At 40.6% G+C, this 24,059-nt stretch overlaps 1 protein-coding gene across 8 annotated transcripts in view; it reads right to left on the bottom strand.

Annotated features, from left to right (window-relative positions):
• SYNE2 (spectrin repeat containing nuclear envelope protein 2) overlaps window positions 1-24,059 on the bottom strand; it is a 378,817-nt gene that overhangs the window by 69,323 nt on the left and 285,435 nt on the right. For all 8 annotated transcript variants that reach the window (XM_035260694.3, XM_035260695.3, XM_035260693.3 and 5 more), the window contains 9 exons: window positions 22,806-23,002; window positions 20,654-20,786; window positions 19,459-19,641; window positions 18,896-19,042; window positions 17,056-17,232; window positions 14,280-14,435; window positions 7,216-7,368; window positions 876-1,046; window positions 253-383 (listed from right to left, as the gene is read on the bottom strand). In XM_035260694.3, the coding sequence (XP_035116585.3) occupies window positions 253-383; window positions 876-1,046; window positions 7,216-7,368; window positions 14,280-14,435; window positions 17,056-17,232; window positions 18,896-19,042; window positions 19,459-19,641; window positions 20,654-20,786; window positions 22,806-23,002 (1,448 nt within the window). The remainder of the gene's footprint in view (window positions 1-252; window positions 384-875; window positions 1,047-7,215; window positions 7,369-14,279; window positions 14,436-17,055; window positions 17,233-18,895; window positions 19,043-19,458; window positions 19,642-20,653; window positions 20,787-22,805; window positions 23,003-24,059) is intronic.

Here is a 24,059-nt window from a genome sequence, read left to right as displayed (position 1 = left end):
TGTAAGTAAGTACACTGGGGCTATAATTAAGCCATTTCTAGACTAATTATACCAAACACTTGTACAAGGAATGTCACAGTCCTCATGGCATAGAATCTTACATAGACTGGATCCATCAAAGCAGAAGAGACCAGAATAGGAAACCAGCCATCTCAGAGGATGAGGAAGACTCTTCAGTGCCTATGCCCCCTCACTCACCACAAGTCATTAAGATAAAGATATCTATCATTCAAATTATATCTTAAAGCATACCTTTTATGAGTATCTCGACATTTCTCTTCAATTATTTCAGCAACTGAGGGGCAGAGACCTTTGAGTTTGCCAATAACCTCCTGGAGTTTCTCCCAACTCCCTTCACTGCTCTCAGCTTCATCTTGCAAAGACTAAGATGACATACAAGAAATATAAGTTTCACAATGGCCCGGCTACTTCTCAACACTTGCCACTATATAGCAATAACACACACTCAAATCTTATAGAAGTCTGATAAACTATTAGGGATGGGAAGAAAACAGTAAAGAAGGCATTCTTTACTTGAGGCTGAACTTTTAAGTACTAAGTAATATTAAGTACTTAGCACTTAGGGGTACTAAAAAAGGCCCCCCTCAAAACCTTCAATTGTGAAATAATATAAACATGAAAAATAAAGGAAGATTCAACATTTTCCATTCAAAATTCAAACACTTTACAATGTTTTCCTGATTTGGCTCATGTGACTTATTTCGGAATTTCCAGTTATCCTTTTGAAACGGCTATTTAATATGCCTTGTTCTTCTCTGTGGGAGGGCACGAACACAATTATGCCCATTACTGTGCTTCCTCCCATTTGTAATTTCCTGCCAATAATGCACCGTGCCAAGCTCTGGTTAATTTACCTGAAGCTTCTCCACCTGGCATCTCAAGGCCTCCAACGATAACACCACAGGCTTGCTGTGTTCCATGCAGTACCAGAATCGGATTGTCATCATATTCACTTCATCATAGAGTTGATCATAAATCTTCCACTCCTGTAAAACTGACTGCATGGAAATTTTGAGCTGATTGACCTAGGCAAAAAGCAGAAATATACTGATTTAGAACATCACTGAGAAGACATGCTCTCCAAAGAATCTACCACTGTACCTAATTTAGGCATTTCAATGTGAGGGTACTGAAGGATCATCAGTGATTAACTGAAGGTGGGAAGGGTAGGTCAGTGTATAAGAAAATATCAGAGAAGGCTGTTTTATAATGAGTGAATGAAAAAGAGCCCAAAGATCAGAAGGATCAGCACTGAAGGAGTTCAGACTAGGAAGAGACAGCCCAGGGAAAGAACACTGGGCGAGTATTAGAATTTGTGAGTGCAAGGGTCAGTTATATTCTATTAGCTTTCTGACCTTGGGCAAGTTATTGAACCCTAGAGTCAGTTTCCTCATCCACGAAACAGAGATAATAATTGAAAACATAGGCTGGGCGTGGTGGCTCACGCCTAGCACTTTGGGAGGCCAAGGCAGGCGGATCACCTGAGGTCCGGAGTTCGAGACCAGCCTGGCCAGCCAACATGGTGAAATCCGTCTCTACTAAAACCACAAAAAAATTAGCTGGGCGTGGTAGTGCACCTGTAATCCCAGCTGCTTGGGAGGCTGAGGCAAGAGAATCGCTTGAATTTGGGAGTTAGAGGTTGCAGTGAGCCGAAATTGTGCCACTGCACTCCAGCCTAGGTGATAGAATGGGACTCCATCTCAAAATAATAATAATAATAAGACAAAACAAATAAAATAGTGTCTGTGAAAATGCTCTGAAAACAGTACAACTTTATAAATGTAAGATGTTACCTGGCACGTGAGTCTGATTATTACTATAGAGCAAGCACTGATGAGAGAGGAACAGACTCTAACAAAATGACAGGCAAGTGCAAAGCAGGAGGCAATGCCATGGTGAGTGTATTTTGTCCACTGATATGTTTTGATAACGATGAAAGGAGTCCAAGCATTTTGGACATATCAAAATTGAAAATGATCTCATATACAATCAATCAAGAATATGTAAAGAAAACTTACAACTCAACAATAAAAAGATAGATAAACCAACTAAAAATTGGGCAAAGGATGTGACTAAACATTTCTCCAGAGAACGTACACAAATGGCCAATAAACACATGAAAAGGTATGCAACATCCACAGTCACGAGGGAAACCTAAATGAAAACCACAGTAAGATATTATTTTACAACCACTTTGATGGCCACAATCAAAAAGTCAGTTAATAATGTGTTGGTAACGATGTGGAAAACCTGGTGGTTACAGTCCCACCATACATTGCTGGTGGGACTGTAAAATGGTACAGTCACTGTGGGAAACAGCTAGATAGTGCCTCAAAAAATTAAAGAGAGTTGCCATATGACCTAACAATTGTCCTCTCAGATATACATATAAGAGAATTAAAAGCATATGTTCACATAAAAACCTGAACACAAATGTTCACAGCAGCATGATTTATAAGAGCCGAAAAATGGAAACGACCTATACGTTTATCAACTGATGAACAGATACGCTAAATATGGTATATCCATTCAACGGAATATTATTCACCCATAAAAAGAAATGAAGTACTGTAACTACTACAGCACTGATGATCTTGAAAACATTACGCTTAGTGAAGGAAGCCAGACCCAAAAGGCTATAAAGCATATGATTCTATTTATATGAAATGTCCAGAATAAGTAAATCCATAAGAAAGTAGATTAGTGGCTGCCAGGGGCTAGAGAAAAAGAAAAGTGAGGCATGACTGCCAAAGGGTATGGAGGTTTCTTTTTGAGGTAATGAAAATGTTCTGTAATGAGATAGGTGACGGCTGCTTATCTCTGTGCATATACTAAACACCACTGAACTGTACCTTAGGTGAATTTTGTGGTATATGAATTATATCTCAATTTTTTAAAAGGATCTGGGTTGAAATGGAATATGATCACTATGTGGCTCAACAAGCCATCTTCATGGGTAGTGTGATGTGAGTTTCAGTTACAATCACACAGCTTGGCACTCAGACCCTGTTTTCTGCTTAACAACTACAGGAAAAACTGGCACATCCAGTGACAGGGAGGCTCCTCCATCTCTGCCCCAAACACGGATGGACAAAAATCAAAGTGGGACGCTAAAATGTGAGTCTCATGTTGGTAACTATGTGGGCCAAATGTCTTTATAAGGGCAGGATGGCTCAGAAAAAGAAACCAAGTCATTTAGTTAAGAAAATAAAGAAGGCTGGGCGTGGCAGGTCACACCTGTAATCCCAGCACTTTGGAGGCTGAAGTGGGTGGATCACCTGAGGTCAGGAGTTCAAGGCCAGCCTGGCCAACATAGTAAAACCCTGTTGCTACTAATAATACAAAAATTAGCTGGGCATTATGGCACATGCCTGTAATCCCAGCTATTCGGGAGGCTGAGGCAGGAGAATCATTTGAACCCAGGGACAGAGAGAGGTTATGGTGAGCTGAGATCAGCCATTGCCCTCCACCTGGGCATCAAGAGAAAAACTCTGTCTCCAAAAAAAAAAAAAAAAAAAAAAAAAAGAAAGAAAAAGAAAAGAAAAAAAGAGAAGCAGGGAAGGAATTCCTCATCAATGTACCTTTTTCCCAGAAATGACCTCAGATCTATCTAGGTAACAGGGATAACTAGCACAAAGTACTGCATCATCCCCGAGCCCACAGGCACGTGGCAACACAAGAACTGCCACGGCTCATGTTCCACAAGCCTTCTGCAGTTTCCACGTATAAAGCTGGTGCAACTTCTGGCACCCTAAAGGCCTTAGAATACAGCTTCATGGGGAAGACATCATACATGTGGTTTGAGGGAAAGGATTAGAAAATCATTAAGTAAAATACACTACATCAGAAACAAGCGGGAGGAATATTTTCAGAATGTTGAAACTGCGGTTATCAGTAGGGCAGCATTTATTGAGCACTGTATAGGCATCACTATTACGGTAGAAATAAATGAGTAGGTGTTATCGTCCCCATTTTACAGACCAGGAAATTGAAGCTTAGAGAGGTTAAGTAACCTGACTAAAGATACAGATCAAAAATGGTGTTGCCAGGATCTTTATTTAGGCAGAAACTGCAAAGCCCTTGTTCTTAAACACTAGGCTATATTGACTATTACCCCTGGGCTCAAGTAATCCTCCCACCTCGACCTCTTGAATAGCTGGGATTACAGGTGCATGGCACCATGCCCAGCTAACTTTATTTACTTTTTGTACAGATGGGGTCTTGCTATGTTGCACAGGCTGTTATTGAACTCCTGGCCTCAAGTGATCCTCCCAAAGTGCTGAGATTACAGGTGTGAGCCCCTGGGCCAGGCCTACATTGACTCTTGACAGCTCACAGATGGATAATCTGTGCCTCACACCTTCAGGATTTTTTTAAAAATTTTGTAATATAATTCATGTACCATAACAATTCATCTATTTAAAATGTGTAATCTCCACAATCAATTTTAGAACATTTTCATGACTCTGAAAACAAACTGCAAACCTGTTAGCAGTCACTCTTCGTTCTCCCCCAGCCACTGATCTGCTTTCTGTCTTTATAGATTTGCCTATTCTGGATATTTCATGTAAACAGCATCAAACAATATGTGATCTTTTGTGACTCGCTTCTTTCACTTACCGTAATGTTTCCATCAGTGTTGTGGTACGTATCAGCACTACTTCATTCCTTTTGTGTGGATAGACCACACTTTATACATTCATCAGTAGATGGACACTGGGTTGTTTACACTTTCTGGCTATCATGAATAGTGCTATGAATATTCACGTACAAGTTTTTGGTGTGGACATATGTTTTCATTTCTCTTGGGCTATCCATGGAGGAGTGGAATTGCTGAGTCGCATGATAACTTTATGTTTAAGCATTTGAGGAACTGCCAGACTCTTTTCCAACTCCACGGAACCCCGCCAGCAGTGTGTGAGGGTTGCAGTGTCTCTGTCTCCATGTTAACATTTGTTACTGTCTGTCTTTTTGTTATAGCTATGCTAGTGGATGGGAAGTGGTATTTCTTTGTGGTTTTGATTTTTCATTTCCTTGATGGTTAATGACACTGAACATCTTTTCAGTGTGCTTTTTGGCCATTTGTACTGTCTTCTTTACAGAAATGTCTATTTGGATCATTTGTCTTTCTTTTTTTTGGGGGGGGGGACAGGGTCTCACTGTGTTGCCCAGGCTGCAGTGCAGTGGCATGGTCTTGTCTCACTGCTCCCTCTGCCTCCCAGGCTCAGGTGATTCTCCTGCCTCAGCCTCCCAAGTAGCTGGGATTACAGGTGCGCACCACTATACCCAACTAATTTTTCCTATTTTTGGTAAAGGTAGGGTTTTGCCATGTTGGCCAGGCTGATCTTAAAATGCTCAGTTCAAGCAATCTGCCCACCTGGTCTTTCAAAGTGCTGGGATTACAGGCAGGAGCCACTGAGTTTGGCTTGTGTCCATTTTTTCTTTTCATTTGGTCATTTTTCCTTTTATTATCAAGTTGTGATAAATCTTCATATATTCTAGATATAAGCCCCTTATCAAATATATGATAGATAAATATTTTTTCCCAGTCTGTGGTTTGCCTTTTTTACTATTTTGATGCTGTGCTTTAAAACATCAAAGTGTTTAATTTTGATGAAGTCCAATTTATCTGTCTTTTTCTTTGATGGCTTATGATTTTGGTGTCATACCTAGGAAATCCCTGCCTGATCCATGAAGTCATGAAGAAAACCTATGTTTTCTTCTAACAGTTTTATAATTTTAGCTCTTATGTCTTTTTTTTTAAAAAATAGAAATGAGGGTCTTACTATGTTGCCCAGACTGGTCTTGAACTCCTTGCCTCAAATGATCTCTTGCCTCAGTCTCCCAAAGTGTTGGGATTATAGGCATGAGCCACCATCTCTGGCTTGCATTTATGTCTTTGATCTATTTTGAGTTAATTTTTGTATACTGAAAGAATGTAGAGGTCTAACTTCATTATTTTACATGTGGATATGTGGTCGTCCCAGTACCATATTTGACAAAATGTTTTCCCTCATTAAATTGTCTTATAATCCTTAGTGAAAATTGACTACAAACATGAGGGTCCCTCAATTATTTCTGGTCTCTCAATTCTATTCCAAGTACATGTATATATATATATATATATCTACCCTTATGATAGTACTATCTGCATGCTTTTTACATGCATTGTCTCATTTCATTTTCTCTTTATATTTTCATTATATTGCAATTATCTGTTCATGTGCATTTCTTCCACTAGCCTATGGGATCTTTCAGGGTGGGATTCATTTATTTTCTTGTTTATCTTTGTAACCCTGGAAGTGAGCCCAGCACCTCACACAACATAGGCTTAACAAATGACTGAATAAGCTCAGCTTTATTTTTCTGCTAGATTCCTGTGGGATTAAGGACTGAGGAATGAGGCTGAGTGTTGCCTATGGATTTCAGTCATATAGGTTATTCCCAGTTCCCTCTTGGTTAGTACAAATGGTTGAAAGTAGATGTTAGTAGGTGACAACCCACGATGAAGGTTCTCTAGGAAACATGAACACACCTATAATTGGTTAGTATTTTAATTTTCTCCCTCTGTTGTGGGAAAATGTCAAGGTTGCAATGTCTAGAGATGCCTGAGCTCTCTCTCTTTTGGTACTCTCCTGGAAGGGGTAAAATGCAGACATCAACATGGCTTTTGTAAGGTTACTAGATGGCTTGCACACTCTCTTCCTTTATACTGCCTCTTCAACACCACGTGGTGTTTATTCCAACCTTTAGAGTCCTCCTGAAACTGACCGAGCTCCTAGCTCACACAGGCTACATGATAGAGGATCACTTCCTCCCTGAGGCATCTCCCTGTACATGGAGTCACTGCTTCATCGCTGTTTCTGTCTATCTCGCCTGGAAACAATGGCAGACACTCTGTTGGGTTTGGGGTATGGAGATATTTATGTCTGTGTGAGTACATTAGACAAAACAAAGATAACCAAGTGGATCTGCAGCCTGTCAATGACGTTGGAATTGGTGGCTTTGCCTCTAATTATTCAGTGCATAAAATGGGACTTAAATTGCTTCTCTCTAATTTACTTCAATTATTTTTCTCAGCAACTTTTCAGTGTTTGGTATAGATAGCCTCCATGATTAAAGAACAATAACAACAACAAATAAGATAAAAGAATATATGAAGAGAAATAGCACATTTCAAACGCATTCTAGTACCTGAGTGATGACACTGCTCCTCTTTTGAAACAACCCATCAATTCGGGATGCTGTATCTTCTAATAATGGCATTCCCCCACTCTCCAAAGTCAGATAACTTTGTTTCAACTCATCCAGTGCTTTGGATTTAATTGCAAGTTGATTTTCTATATCCTGGAAGTGTAAGAGAAAAAGGTTTTCAATGTACAATATTACAAAACAATTAATAAAGTGTCAGAGACAGGACTTCACTCTTTTCAAGTAAAAAAGCCATTAGATTATATAATTAAATAGCATTACACCAAAGATATTTAAATCATAATACCCTTAGTTCAATGACATATGACACACTCTATATTTTAGGAGAATCTAGGCAACATGTCCGAACCATCGTGGCAGAGCAGAAAGAATGCTGGTCTGAGAGCTGGTCCCCATTCCCCATCTGCCCTGCGCTGGCTGTTTGACTGGCTGTTCTCATTTGGAAAAAGTGATGATACCCCACGCACCACGTGTGCCAAGCTAAGAACTCATATAAAATCACAAGTTGAAAGGTGCCTTTAAACCATATAGCATCATTTAAATGACAGACTATATAATTATAGGTAGTTCGGTCAGCAATAACTTTAATCTTTTTCTACCTCTTAGTTTATTAATTCACTCATAAGAGGCACCCTGACCTGGTCTACTCTTTATAAACAAATTTTTAGGAACCTATAGGATCTCTCTATGAGAAAGGACACTATGGAGCCAGCAGTCTGAACACAGAGATGAATGAGGCCAGTAACAGAGTTGCCACTCCACTCAGAGGAAGGACGGTCGGAGCTGCTTATTTGTCCTTCTCAGGACTGCAGTTGAAATCCAACTTGGAAAAAGTTTAACCTTTTAAAAAATTATTAAAGCATGACATGCTCGTTACAGAAAAATTAGAAAACACCAGAGATCTTTGGCATTCAGAGGAATTCATTTTGAATTCCCCTCAAGTCTCCCAATTCACAAATTTGGGATGTGCTTGTGCACACTTTCTTGAGCATTCGTTTTTATCCAGATGCACGTGTTCTGAATGCATGGCCTTAAGTTAATGACCCTTCGCTCATGTTCTATTTCTCTCTTGAAAATTGTTTTGCATAAGGATCCCAGCTTCCTTTTTTTTTTTTTTTCTTAAATCCTTTGTAATAATCACTGCATGGTCCATAAGGAAAGAGAAACATGAGTGCCTCGTGGGCATAGGGTAGCTGAGCAGGTGGCTGGGTTTGTACCCTGGTGAGGGATGAGCTCTCTCGTGCTAGCCTCACAGTAGAGCACTGATATCCAGTCCAGCAAAACTGCCAGATTACCATGTGTGGGGAGCCTCAGGTCATTCTTGGAAATCACAAACTCTACATCAATGAATGTCAGGGGTCTTCTGGACTGGAAAGTAGAAAAAAAATATCTGTTCCATAAGAAACTCACAGCTAAGGTTGGCAGTGAGAAGGGACGACCAGAGAATGGAGCTAGAGGAACCTTCCACTGTATTACCCTCTGTTTTTAAAATTTAGAGCCACACGAATATATAGCATAGTAACAGAAAATTTCTCACTGTCTTAACAATCCATCCATACTGACATGCGGGTGAATTTGTAAAAAATTATTCTTCTGGACTGGTTACAAAGGCACCCAGGAAACAAAACGGGTTCTCTGAAATAGCCTGTGCCAATGAGATTCAATCAGCTGCTACCTCTGTCCATCTCTGCTGCCCTAACTCGCTCCCTCATACCCTGACAGCCTTATTTGTTAGCATGTTTTTTATCATCGATTTAAATCTAACATTTTTCACCTTCAAAGTTACAACTGAAAACATTTTAAGAATACTGAATCACTTTCCTTCTTTGAATTTATAAAATAGTCTTTCCTGGCTGGGTGTAGTGGCTCACATCTGTAATCCTAGCACTTTGGGAGGCCAGAGCGGGTGGATCACTTGAGGTCAGGAGTTCAAGAAGAGCCTGACCAACATGGTGAAACCCCACCTCTACTAAAAATTGCAAAAATTAGTTGGGCCTGGTGATGCTGATGCACACCTGTAATCCCAGCTACTCGAGAGGCTGAGGCAGGAGAATCACCTGAACCTGGGAGGCGGAGGTTGCAGTGAGCCGAGATTGTGCCACTGTACTCCAGCCTGGGCAACAAGAGCAAAACTCGTCTTAAAAAAAAAGTCTTTCCTAAAGGCTCAGCTAACTAAAGATTTCTAAAAACACTAATTTACCAATAAGTTGTCATACTTCCCCTATAATGTAAAGAAAATTGATAAGAAATGACTGTGTAGCAGACAAAAGAAAATAACAAACCCACGCCCACCCACACCCACACCCTCACCCGCACCTTGCAAAAATGGCAGCATAAACAACAGCCATGCCAGGCACAGTGGCTCATTCCTATAATCCCAGCACTTTGGGAGGCCGAGGCAGGCGGATCACTTGAGTCCAGGAGTTTGAGACGAGCCTGGGAAACGTGACGAAACCCTCCCTTGTCTTTATAAAAAATACAAAAATTAGCCGGATGTGGTGGCATGTACTTGTAGTCCCAGCTACTTGGGAGGCTGAGGTGGGAGAATCTTTTTTTTTTTGAGGCTGAGTCTCATTCTGTTGCCCAAGCTGGTGCAATGGCTCGATCTTGACTCACTGCAACCTCTGCCTCCTGGGTTGAAGCCATTTTCCTCCTCAGCCTCCCAAGTAGCTGGGACTACAGGCATACGCCACCATACCCGGCTAATTTTTGTATATTTAGTAGAGACAGGGACTTGTATTGGCCAGGCTGGTCTCTAACTCCTGACCTCAAGTGATCTGCCTGCCTTGGCCTCCCAAAGTTCTGGGATTACAGGCATGAGCCATCACGCCCAGCTGTGGGAGGATCTCTTAAGCCTAGGAGTTCAAGGCTGCAGTGAGCTATGATTGCACCACCGCACTCCAGCCTGGGCGGCAGAGTGACAAACTCTGCCTCTTAAAAAAAAAAAAAAAAAAAAAAAAAGGCAACAACAACAAAAAAGCCATAGCAATAACAGCACACAAATACCCATACACGGTGGAGCTGCTTGCTTCTTTTTCTCCACAGAACAACATGGATTTGGTCCCGTAATCCTGTCATCTGCCCTGTGTCCCTGAGGCCTAACAGGACTTTTAAAGTTTCCCAACTCCCACTGCACTGGCAATTGTTTTGCTTTACTTTAAATTCCAATTTGTGACACATAAATCAGGGTGGAATTAAAAATAATCTTTTGCTAATTATGGAGATTCACTAGAATTTGCAAGTCCTGCTCTTCTATTCTGTGAGACCTAGCATTAAATATTTTTAAAATATCTAAATTCCTCTGAGATTACCATGAACATCCTTCTTTAAGAAGCTGTGTTTGCTTATAGTATAGACGCAGCAAACTTGAGGGATTAATAACCTCATCTCAAACCTCCCCAATCTAGTCAATTATACAGTTTTCCTTGATCATTATAATATGCCAAACATAGCCTTTTACCAGTCATCAACGACTTTTAGAAGCCCTTCAGAGTATTTCAAAGCCTAATGTCTTAATACTTCATCAACTCCAGTCCTTAAGTTTTCTAGAGGAAAGCCACTTTAGCAAGCTTACCTGAACTGAAACATTCTACTGGGGTAAGTCATTAAAGGACACATTAATCATTTTCAAAATTTTCTTTTTTTTTTCTGTTCTTTCTTTTTGTTTTTTAGAGATGGGGTCTTACACAGGCTGAGTGCAGTGGCATGATCATGGCTTATTGCTCGCACCTCTACCTCCTGGGCTCAAGTGATCCTCCTGCCTCAGGCTCCTGAGTAGCTAGGATTACAGTGCAATACTATGCCCAGATAACTTCTTTTTTTTTTTTTTTCTTGGAAGGAACAGCGTCTTGTTATGTTGCCCTGGCTGGTTTTGAACTCCTGGCCTCAAATGATCCTTCTGCCTTAGCCTCCCAAATTGCTGGGATTACAGGTGTGAGCAACCATACCTGGCCTCATTTAATTCGTATATGCAAAGAATAGTGAAAAATGGAGAAATTAACATGTATAGAAAAGCAGCCTTCTAGGTCTACTAGTAGATATATACTCAAGCAACTGTTAAGCACCCATGAGTTTCACAGGCGGTGACAGGTTTCACAGGCGGTGACAGGTATCACAGGCATGCTGATGTGCCAGCCTACCCTGAGAAACCCACAGGCTGCTAGAGGACAGACCAGTGGACACATGAGTCCAGTACAGTCTCTGCAAATGATACTACATGGGATGCTAGGGCAACCTGTTTTATTTGTTTGTTTCCATCTTGGCCTTGTTTATGGCCTTTTACAAGGAAGCATCCAAGAAGCAGCATAAAAAATTAAAACAGGAAGAAATGAGCTAATGGAAATGTGGGAGTACGTAGGAAGGCACACTCAGGGGGCATGTGGCAAAGGAGGGGGTAGGGTGCTTCGAATGAGTTCTGATAAAGATGGAGGAGAACCTGTGTGTAGATGGTGGGGGCGAGGGGAGGGAGGTATACAGATTTCTGCCATCAGCAGCATATGTAATGGCACAGAGGCAAATGCAGACTGATAAGAGATGATGCTGGCCAGGCAGGTCTGTAAATTTCTTTAAAAGCTCCATGTCTCATTCAACACCAGGCATTTTTCTAATATGCACAGTGAATGTTAGAAATGGTTTTCTATTGGTAAAATTAATGGATGATGATGATTATTATTAGAGATGGGATCTTGCTTTGTCACCTACGCTGAACTACGGTGGCATGATCACAGCTCACAGTCACCTTGAATTTTGGGCTGAAAGGATCCTCTCTTCCCTTAGCTTCTTGAGTAGCTGGGACTATAGGCATGCACTATCATGCCTGGCTGATTTTTAAAATTTTTTTTGCAGAGACAAGGTCTCACTATCTTGCCCAGGCTGGTCTCGAACTCCTGGACTCAAGCAATTCTTCCATCTCAGCCTCCCAAAGTGCTGGGATTACAGGCATGAGCCACTGTGTCTGGCCTTACTGGCTTGTTAAATAACATAATGAATATTAGAAATGGGTTCTCACTGGTAAATTTCATGTACCCAGGATTCATGGATTTGCTAAACTACTGCAGATATAATTTCCACCCCTACTTGAACACCCCAGTGCAACAACCCCTAAGGTAAGTCCTTATGTAGTTTCTGTATCCAGTTTAAACTCCAAGGATTCCAGTTGCCTAATGTTGGTCATAGAAATAATAGACTCTTGGCAAGGTACAGTGGCTCACACCTGTAATTCCAGCACTTGGGAGGCCAAGGTGGGCAGGTCATGAGGTCAGGAGTTCGAGACCAGTCTGAACATGCTGAAACCTCGTCTCTACTAAAAATACAAAAATTAGCTGCGTGTGGTGGTGCGTGCCTGTAGTCCCAGCTACTCAGGAGGCTGAGGCAGCAGAATTACCTGAACCCAGGAGACAAGGTTGCAATGAGCAGATATCGTGCCAATGCACTCCAGTCTGGGCGACAGAGCAAGACTCCGTCACACATACACAACAATAAATAAATGATAACAGACTCTTGTTTCTGGAATATTACTATGTCTGCCTTTCTTAAAAAGTGGTGGGTGGTACACTAAAGAGGACAGAGAGGCTTTGCTGAACTCACCTATATAAACTATTTTTAGTGCTTGCTTACTAATCTATGTTTCTGTGGATGCTGGCATTGTGTCTGGAATTTGTTTAACTACAACTTGGTAGTGAGGTTGTGTGAAGAATAAATTTAATACATTTCAGCCTTGTTCAGTGGCTACTATTATCTATAAAAGAGAGACACACAATTGGGCAAAGACTCACTTGACTTAGGTCTCTTTACAACTCTTTGTAGGTGAGGGACCAAAATGTCATTCTGTAACGTGGATTTCATTCTGTGGTCAATCTGGAGTCACTGAAGGATTTTTCAATGGGGATTGCTGTGACCCTTTGTATTTCAGAAATATCCCTCTGCAGTAATGTGGAGAATGAATGAGAAGGAAATGACGGAGGAGGCTGGTAAGTGGGTTGGAAGCAGCTGCATGAAACAGGCCTGCACCAAGAGTGGTCTGAAGGAAGCTGGTCTGAGACAGACTGACCAGACAGTAAGGAGTAAGTCGAGAGCACTAATGAGAAACTGGAGGTAGAGACCCGTGTGAAAATACCTCCTGGGCTCTGGAAAGAACCACCTGCTAGGGGACAGTGCAGCACCAAGCTGCAGAATGCAGGCTTCCAGTAAGGAAGGATATGGACTCCAAGGTGGCCGCCAGAAGGCTAAAGTAGAGCTAGCTCATGGGGAGGCAGGACCAGGATATGACCATCTGAAAAGACCTCTTACAGTGGTGCTGCTGCTCACATTTATGTCCAGCGCTATCCTGTAACCTCCTCCATGGAAATGGGGTCTGGCCAGACTTTCCAGTCCTGACAGTGACTAGTGTGAGACTGTCACACAGAAGGTGCAGAAACAGCACAGCACGTGCCTCCTGCAGTGATGGCGATGGCAAAGGTGCTCTGAACAGGCAGCAGCCCTAAGGGCAGTGCTGAAGCAGGATCAATGTGCAGACACTGAGTGATGCAGCAACGCACAGCTGAACCACGGACAACACAACACCCTCAAGGCCAAATGTCATTCACACAGAGGTTCCAAGGGACAAGCGGACTTTTTAAAACACGATACGCAATAGGTAGAAGGAAATCATTTTCCTCTGAAGAAACACAGGATGAAATGCTAAAAATAATGAAACCTTTAGAGTAATTTCGTGAACATTGGGCAAAACGATTAAACAAATGGAAGACTGGAAAGATTTAAATCAAAATTCCCTGTGAACAGTTTTTTCCCAAGAGTACTACTCAAACCTCTTAAGAGCAGCAACACTGTAACCGTGAAAATACATTCTTCTGGTTATCATAAAAAAAATGGCACTTTGTAGTTTTGTAAAACCAATGGGTCATTATCTAATGGACATAAGAAAATAAGTCAAGAGATGGGAGATGGAGGAGAGTCTCCATTAACTGCAGCCACCTGTCCTTGGGGCAGGAGAGGTGACCAAATTGCCCCAGTTCGCGGGTTGGACGGGACGCTGTCCCCCTCCTCACCTGACAGTCCAGGAGCAGCTTCTGCACCGAAATCACACTTTCAGGTTTTTGTAAAGTTTTCAGTCTCTCTTCTTGTGCTTCCATCCAGTTGTTCAAAACCTGTATTTTATTTTCACTCTCAGTGATACTTTCCAGAAGTTGTTCTAAATGTTGTATCTAAGTGATGAATTTCAAAAGTACAAAAAATGTTAAAATGTATGTTTTAAAAGGGAAATACCATCATATGTTCTTTTTTAAAGAACAATTTTGTTTCTTCTCAAATTTCTAATATTTCATGTAATAAGATGCTTTGATAACTTTTGAAATAAAGATTAATAAATCAGGAAACAGAATTAAAGTTCCTCTTTGGAAAAAAAATCTCTTATTTAAAGTGAAAGCTAATCTGCTGAGAAAGGTAATTGTTTTGGAGTTTCAGATGTATACAAACTAAAGTGTTGCTAACAGTCAATATTTTTCACTGAGTCATCTATTGACATATGTAAAGTGTAAGAGAAATTTCTTTCTGCTGGGCGCAGTGGGTCACGCCTGTAATCCCAGCACTTTGGGAGGCCGAGGTGGGGGTCAGGAGATCAAGACCATCCTGGCCAACATGGTGAAACCTCGTCTCTACTAAAATACAAAAAATTAGCCTGGCATGGTGCTGCACGCCTGTAGTCTCAGCTACTCAGGAGACTGAGGCAGGGGAATTGCTTGAACCCGGGAGGAGGAGGTTGCAGTGAGCCGAGATTGTGCCACTGCCCTCCAGCCTGGCGACGGAGTAAGACTCCATTTCAGAAAAAAAAAAAAAAAAAAAGAAAAAAAGAAAAATTTCTTTCCTCAGACTTTCTTCATTAGAATTGCTTAAAAATTTCTATCAATATCAATAATAAATAATTTATCAATTTAATGAAATAATCATTTTCTTTAATGTCTGGATATTCTTCTCATTCATAATAAAATTTGTATTAGGTCATAATAATATACACAAACTTTAATATTCCTTTACAAAACTTTTTTTTATTTTTTTAAGATGGGGTTTCACCATGTTGGTCAGGCTGGTCTTGAACTCCATACCCTCATGTGATCCACCTGCCTTGGCCTGCACAGTGCTTAGGTTACAGGCATGAGCCACCACATCCGGCCTAATATTCCTTTTTACAATATATCATAAGTACTGTATCATGACATAATTTTAAAAGGCTGCCTGGCCACACGCAGTGGCTCATGCCTGTAATCCCAGCACTTTGGGAGGCCGAGGTGGGTGGATCACTTTAGGTTAGGAGTTCGAGACCAACCTGACCAACATGGTGAAACCCATCTCTACTAAAAATACAAAAATTAGCTGGGTTTGGTGGCAGGCACCTGTAATACCAGTTACTTTGGAGGCTGAGGCAGGAGAATTGCTTGAACCTAGGAGGCAGAAGTTGCAGTGAGCTGAGATTGTGCCACTGCACTTCAGCCTGGGTGACACTCTGCCTCAAAAAAAGAAAAAAAAAATATTGCCCCAATGTTTCATCAAATGAATACAGTATAATTTGATTAATTATTCCCCTAGAGTGGGAATTAAGGCATGGAGCATTTTCACCAGCATAAATGATGCTGAGTTGAACATTCTGCCCGTATCTTTTTCTTTTTTGAAGGACTATCTACTTAAATGTGTAAGAGATGACTTGCTTAAGTAATAAGATTATTGTTACAGTGCTTTAAATTTTCCAAATGCTTTCCAAGAGAGTACTTAAGCCATTATCAGCAATGTAGAAACATGACCGCTTTGGGTTTTTGTCCTTATCTGATTAATTCTTTTTCTAATTTAATAAGTGCATTGTGTTACATAGCGTTTATTTTGAGTATCTGATAATGATCTCTTTCCATGTTTATTTGCGAACTATAATTTCCTTTTGCGAACTGTGCTCATGTTCTTAATCCATTCATTTACTTGTATCTTAATTGTATAAATCCATTTGCATGCACTCTCTACACAGTAAACACACCAATTATCATTATGATTACATGTACAGTGTTTTTTCAGGAATAAGTTTTCCGAATCTTTTCAAGAGTCAATGGAGTAAAAAAATCTACCAAAAAGTCACATGCATTTTTCTTTCTTTTTATAATCTTTTCAAAGCTGAAATAGCTTTGCCCCTTTCAAACACCTGCTTTCATAGAAAATGTATAATCTCTAATCATTTAGGAGCTAGGAGCCTGACATAATACTTGACATGTTCCTAAATAAAATTTCTCTTCTTCATTTGCCTAACTCAATTTCCCACTAAGAAATCTCAAATATAATAACTATTTTCATATACTCTTTTTTTTTTTTTTTTTTTTTTTTTTGAGACAGAGTTTCACTCTTGTTACCCAGGCTGGAGTGCAATGGCGCAATCTCGGCTCACCGCAACCTCCGTCTCCTGGGTTCAGGCAATTCTCCTGCCTCAGCCTCCTGAGTAGCTGGGATTACAGGCATGCGCCACCATGCCCAGCTAATTTTTTGTATTTTTAGTAGAGACGGGGTTTCACCATGTTGACCAGGATGGTCTCGATCTCTTGACCTCGTGATCCACCCGTCTCGGCCTCCCAAAGTGCTGGGATTACAGGCTTGAGCCACCGCGCCCGGCCCATATACTCTTATAGATACGAATGGAGAATGTTAAAACATAGGATTTATAAAAGGAATTTAGTTGAGATGGTTATTAGGCTTAGTAATCAGTTAGTCAACTAATTAAATGTCTTTTGATTTTTCAGAGAGTGTATTTTACAAAGGCCAAACCATACATCCAGCTGTGACCCAGGAACACACCTTTCTATTCAGCATTCCATGTACACGGTGCCACTGGCGGTTCATCTCCCCCAGGTGCTCTGCAAACTCCGTTCTTTCATAGCGCTTGCTTTCTACATCACAGGTGCTTAGCTGAAGTAATGACTGGTTAACAAAGTCAACTATCCACTGTTTATAGTCCATTTCCATTCTAAACTCCTAAAACAAACAAAGTTAAACACCCAAATCAGTCATGGACATTGGTTAGATGAATTCGATTTCCCTTTATGTACTCCAGGGGGCGCCAAGCTTCCATTCATGAATCAAGGGGCACCTGTGAGGAGTTCGGTTCTACCCTCCCCAACCTCCACCAGGAGTCGGCTTTATTTGAGTAGATTCTTTTGGGGAATTACACAGAGATGTATTACTTTCAAATAGGTTGAAAAGTCAAAGGGGAATCGTATATGACAGTTCCTGTCAACTGAACTCAAATGAGGACCCAAGATATGACAAAGCCTTCCTGGGAGAGGCGGCCTGTGAGCTGTGCTGGAATTCTGGAGGCTCATGGAAACAACCAGACGGGAAATAGGAAGTGAAGGCTCTCCTAGAAAACCCAGTACACCTTTAAGGAACTCTGTCATTTAGGCAGCTTCCCTGTTCCTTCTGGGATAGTTAAGGCCTCTTGGGGCAGTTTGGGTGGCTTTAAGTTGTACAGCAATTCTAAATCCACTGAGGGCCAACAACATTTCTGCCAAACCTCTCACTCACTGATTTTATCCTTACAAGTTCTAGCACCTCCTTTGGAGACATCCAGGGGTGACAGTCATGTGGTATGTGCGAGGTTGCTACAGCCTGTGAGAATGAATATACACATGTAGACTTTTCAAAGACTGTACTACACACTGAAGTTAGGATGTGATGGTACATAAAAACAAAATCCTCCGCTCATGTGCTTGTTGATTAAGCCATTCATCTTCTGCCTACCAGAATCTAACTCCATCAGCCTGGCACGGTCTTAAAACAATGACCACGCTTGTCACTCATCTTTGTATTCCCAGTGGCCAGCATACTGCTGAGCACACAATATATGTTTGCATGTGGCTCGTGAAATGTTAGTTAAATCCACTTGAAATTAAATATCATGGAGAAGGCCACATTTATATCTAATAGTAGAAGAATCTCGACATTTTCTTACCTATTCTTTTACTCAAAGACATTTAAACTCCTGTTGGAGGAAGGCAGGTATTGGGATAGGTGTGCTATGTTATAGGTAAGTGAAGGACAGCCCCTTATCTCAAGAAGCTCAGTCAAGGTGGGGAGACAGGGAGGTAAACCAATAATTATAATAATGCATGATAGGATCTACTAATAGCACCATGGAGACATCTAAACCAGAAAAGTCACCTAATCTGGCTAGAAGTCAGGGCAGATTTCCAAATGAGGACAACTTGAGCTGCCTTTGGAAGAATGACTGAGAGGATGTATACAGGTAAGTGGGCACTGGCATTCCAGGTGCAGGGTGCAGCATGTACACAGCACGACGACAGAGAGCACCAAAAACTGTTAAGGAACCAAAATCACTCAGTTGGGCAGGGTCCACGGTTTATGGGGGCGGCAGGGTGTGGATAAAAAGGTGAGACCAGAGTCAGTTAAAACTTTGATTGGGTTGTCCTGTAGTGATGGGGGCTAGCAAAAATAATTTAAGTGGAATAAAAGCAAGTCTACTAACATCTCTTTAGAACCATCCACCACCCCAGTTTGCTACCCCTAGAATTCGTTTTTTGAAATTATATCCTATGTGTCCCTTTATCCAGCATTACCCCTCTAACTGATTAGCCTTCTTGTTTCAATGAAAAGACTTCTGCTCCTTTTGCATAATTACCTTGTGCTTCTGAAGAAGATGTTTAACTTGAGATGCAGAACTTGGTGAATGCATGGAGTCTTCATCCGAAGTTTGATGCTCCACATTGTTCATCCAGCTAATCATTTCTGTGATTGCTTTACGAGATGGCAATTTCTCCATTTGAAGCTGTAAGGACAAAATGATTTCCATTTAATTGCCTGCAGTTAACAAAATGAATCAGGGCATCATTAAAGATGATATTGGGTTTGATAAAAGGTCTTTCAATATAATTATGCAGGTAACTCAAAAAAACAAATCCAGCATTCAAACTTAGAATAAGTGACCCCAAAACAATGACAATGACCTTCACATAAACTGACATAGTGGCAAAGATAAACTGAGAAATAAAGTAATTAAGCATGATTTCTCTCTTAAGCAAGACCCCATTGCAGGAGAGTCCAGTAATTAGGACCTATATTCAGTGGTGCCAGAGAAAAATAGGTAGTGTCAATGAAAATTATTGAGTCAGAGAAATAATTTTAAAAGGAGTTGGGAGCTAACAAGTGAATGCTAATTCAAATGCTGAGTCTCTAAAAGCTTACCTGGTGAAGTTTTTCTTGAATATCTGGAAGTTGAGTTATGAGCATTGTCCATTTCTGTTCAAACTGTGCTAAAGAAGCTCTCAGCGTAGCTGTATCAGTTTCTTTCAGGTGAAGAAGCTGGTTCCCTGTACTTATAACGGCAGTCTTCAAGGAGGACTTTTCATCAACTTCTTTTGAAAACTCCTACAGGAGAGAGTTTTAAAATTTAGAAACTTTTAAAATTTAAATACAGCAGAAAGTAAGAGTCAGAATAACTGGCTAGAGTTGGAAATCAAACACAGTAAATATTTGAATGTGTACACAGACACACAGACACACACACACACACACACACACACACACACACACACACACCTTTTTCCTACTGCTAGTCATCAGATACACAGAGGGGAACAAAAGAGATGGAATGGATACCCTTCAAAAAGCTTATAACCCAGTGGGTTAGTATTTTTAAAAATAGACAAGTCATTATTTAAATGGTAAGTTTTACAATAAACTGTGGAACACAACACCAAGTACATATTAAATACATTACTTGCAACAAGTCTGTAATTAAAATATTTAAATCTTTCCTATGTATAGATTCTTTCAAGTATGTTGAAAAACATTTATATTTTAATACCAAAGTGAGTAACCATAGCTACAAAGTATGAAAAATGGAAAAAACGGAGAAAAGTCTAATGGAAAAGACCACGCTTCATAAGTACATTGACAAATAATCATTTTGTAATTATATTACAAGAATAATACCTTTTTATTTCCCCCAAAGTTTGGGGAATATTTTTGAATTTTTTTCCCAAAAAAAATCTCAAAACAATGGAACAAAAACTTTTTACAAATATCAATTTTGTTTACAATAATTTAAAACTATGCATTTATTGTTAACATTTATAAGTCAATAACCTTATAAAATTGTTTGTGGGTCTTGATCGGGGGTATTTTCTGTATTTGTAAAACATGACCCATGTCAGCAAGTTTTAAATTTATATATATTTTATAGGATCAATTAAAAATACATTTTATCATTATAAATGAACAGTATAAACAAATAGTTCTAAGTTTGAAGACCAAAGCTGCTATTCGCCCAAGTCTTATCCACAAATAAATACGAAGACTATCACATTAACCCTGATGCTTTTTCCTTGATATCTATTTCTGACCAGTAATTAATTCAACATGTGCTATTACAACTTACAAAAAAATTGTTGATGTTGCTTCTGATTGTATCCAAGTCCTGAGACACATTGAGGGACTGTTCTTTCCAGTAATTCAGAGTATGCTGGGAAGATTCTAACCACTTGGTTAACTGATCCGAATCTCTGTTATAACTAACAGAAGAAAGGTGAGAGAGAAGGCAGATGAGAAACATACTCTGATAATGATATGCATCACCAGCAAATTTTCTTCTCTTGTGTCTTCCTATGTTGATCAGTCCTAACATTCAGAATATCATGATAATAATAAGGATCATATCATGTTTTATGCCATGCCCCAAAACTGATGCCCCTGGCGTTTTCTAGGACTCTCTTCATTATAGCTCAGCAAGATCAATGAAGATTTTAGGCCAGGTGCAGTGGCTCATGCCTTAATTCCAGAACTTTGGGAAGCTGAGGTAGGTGAATTGCCTGGGGTCAGCAGTTCAAGACCAGCCTGGCTAACATGGTGAAATCCTGTCTTTACTAAAAAATACAAAAAAATAGCCAGGCATGGTGGCACACCTCTGTAGTCCCAGCTACTCAGGAAGCTGAGGCGGGAGAATCACTTGAACCTGGGAGGCAGAGGTTGCAGTAAGCTGATGTCATGCCACTGCACTCCAGCCTGGACAACAGAGTAAGACTCTGTATCAAAAAATCACAACACAACAAAACAAGACAAAAGAGCAATGAGGATCTTAAAGCCTAAGGCATTCTTTTTTATTTTTTATTACAGCTATACAAAATTACACCCAATGAAGGGGCAGAGATTATTTTTATTCATCAATTGTCTTCTATAAATTTGTTTATAGTAAAAATAAAGGCCAGGCACAGTGGCTCACTTCTATAATACCAGCATTTTGGGAGGCCAAGGTGGGAAGATACCTTGAGCCCAGGAATTTGAGACCAGCCTGGGCAACATGGCAAAACCCCATCTCTATAAAAAACACAAAAATTAGCTGGGCATTGTGGCATCTGCCTGTGGTCCCAGTTACTTGGGAGGCTGAGGTGGCAAGACTGCTTGAGCCCAGGAGGTTAAGGTTACAATGAGCCATGATGTCACTGCACTCCAGCCTGAGCGACAGAGTGAGACCCTGTCTCAAAAAATAAACAAATAAAATTATACATATATAATTTTTATAAAATAAAATTTCACATACATTTTTATAAAATAAAATTATATATATAATTTTTATAAAATAAAATTTCACATACATATACACATACACGCTTCCCCCGCTGCCACACACACCCCCAGCATTTGTATAAGCTGCATAATAACGAACTGCTGGTGGCTGAACACCAACATATTTGCCCGAGGTAGCGAAAATATCCAAACAAAATTCCGCCCTTCTCGTAACTTTTAAACTGCCTTAGGTTAAGAGGCAAGGATGAGGAAAAAGGTTTAAATGTTCTATGTTCTCCTTCTTCACATGGTTCAAGATTACACAAACTAAGCACAAGAAATTCTCTGAAGAACTCAAAAGGCTATTTCAAACTATTGTTAGCTAAAATCATTTAATTTTTTTAATTTTAAAACTTGGAAGAGGGTAAGAAAGAGCATTATTGTGGTATAAAGATAACCTACTACGTATATTTTGTAACATAATTCCCAGCTTCTATAGAAATGTGTTAACTGGGTGGGTGCAGCAGCTCACACCTGTAATCCCACCAGCTTGGGAAGCTGAGGAGGAGGACTGCCTGAGGCCAGGAGCTTGAGACCACTCTGGGCAACAAAGTGAGACTCTGTCTCTATAAAAAATTTTATAAAATTAGCCAGGCATGGTGGTCTATGCCCATAGCCCCAGCAACTTGGGAAGCGGAGGTAGGAGGATCACTTGAGCTCAGGAGTTCAAGGTTGCAGTGGGCTATGACAGCGCTATTGCACTCCAGCCTGGGTGACACAGTAAGACTCTGCCTCCAAACAACAACAACAAAACGAACAAAACGATCCCAGCACACTGATTACATTTTATGCGGTGCCTAGCAAACCATTAGAGATTCTACACTGCGTTTAGCCCAGAAGACGGACCCGAATGCCCAAGAAAAAAACAGCATAAGGTGGGTTGCAGGTAAAATTTAGCTGACTCCAGAATCCCTGAGGTCTTTCTCCACAGCGCAATGTGAAGCCAATCCACCCCAAAAAAGGCAGACCTGAGCAGATGCTTGACAAGTGTTTGCAGCCTGTGGAGCTCATGGTCAATTTTCTTGTTCAGGGACAACCACTGCTCTTCCAGTTTTGCGATCTGGCCCTCTAATTCAGGACAGCTCACAGATGCCACCAATTGTTTGCCTTCGTTCAGAGTTTGGTAAAGCCGAGCGTGTTTTCCACCAATGTTTCTCTTTATTTGCTAATAAAAAGTAAAGTCACAAAATGAATTATTTAAAAAATAAGTCTACTAAGCTATTCACAAATATTTCGTTTAAAACTGACATTTGTGTCTACTGATGAAACATGAACACTTCCCCACCTTCAAGACTATAGTCTGACTGGATGCATGATTAATGGCGAATGGGTCACCTTCATTATGCGTATCCCATCCCGCATTTCTAGAGCATAGATTCAACTCTGTAGACTGATTGGTTGGAGGCGGTGGCTCATGCCTGTAATCCCAGTACTTTGCGGGGCTGAGGCAGGCAGATTGCTTGAGGTCAGCAATTTGACACCAGCCTGACCAACATGGTGAAACCCCATCTCTACTAAAAATACAAAAAATTAGCTAGGTGTGGTGGCACATGCCCATAATCCTAGCTACTCAGGAGGCTGAGGCAGGACCCGGTGGCACAGGCCTGTAATCCTAGCCAGTCAGGAAGCTGAAGCAGAATGGCTTGAACCCAGGAGGTAGAGGCTGCTGTGAGCTGAGATCGCACCACTGCACTCCAGCCTGAGTGACAGAGTGAGACTCTGTCTTAAACAAACAAACAAAAAAACCAAATCAACTCTATAGATGTATCGCATACAAACCAAAACAAAACAAAGAAGCTGGCGGTCTACAGGCCATGCTGAGTTCACAGACAGGTTTGTGTAACCTCAAGATCAGTTTGAAAAATCAGGAAATCTTACCTAATAATCAGGATTGCCAGTGTCTCTGGGAAAACTGGAAGACCTAGCAATTGTTGCTCTGCATCTCATGTTGCAAAGGGTGGCCTGAACAGAGCAGCAGCTGACTGTGCTAAGAGAGCTTATACCCTTCTCCTTTTCCCTCAGCTCAGTCCCACCACCCCGATTCAGACTCAGCAGATGTTCCTTATTTCTGTTCTCCTGCCTGCCCCCGACCCAAGCACTTTAGATGGTGACTTAGATAGGAAGAGGATAAATAAAACGGTATTTCTTTATCATCCATGAGATGCAAATAGTAGGCAGAAAAATTTATTTTCAGGGTCTTCTACTGAATATAAAGATTCAGT

This window comes from Callithrix jacchus, chromosome 8 (assembly GCF_049354715.1).
Source record: "Callithrix jacchus isolate 240 chromosome 8, calJac240_pri, whole genome shotgun sequence".
Classification (NCBI taxonomy): Eukaryota; Metazoa; Chordata; class Mammalia; order Primates; family Cebidae; genus Callithrix; species Callithrix jacchus.
This window is presented reverse-complemented; position numbering and strand designations above follow the sequence as displayed.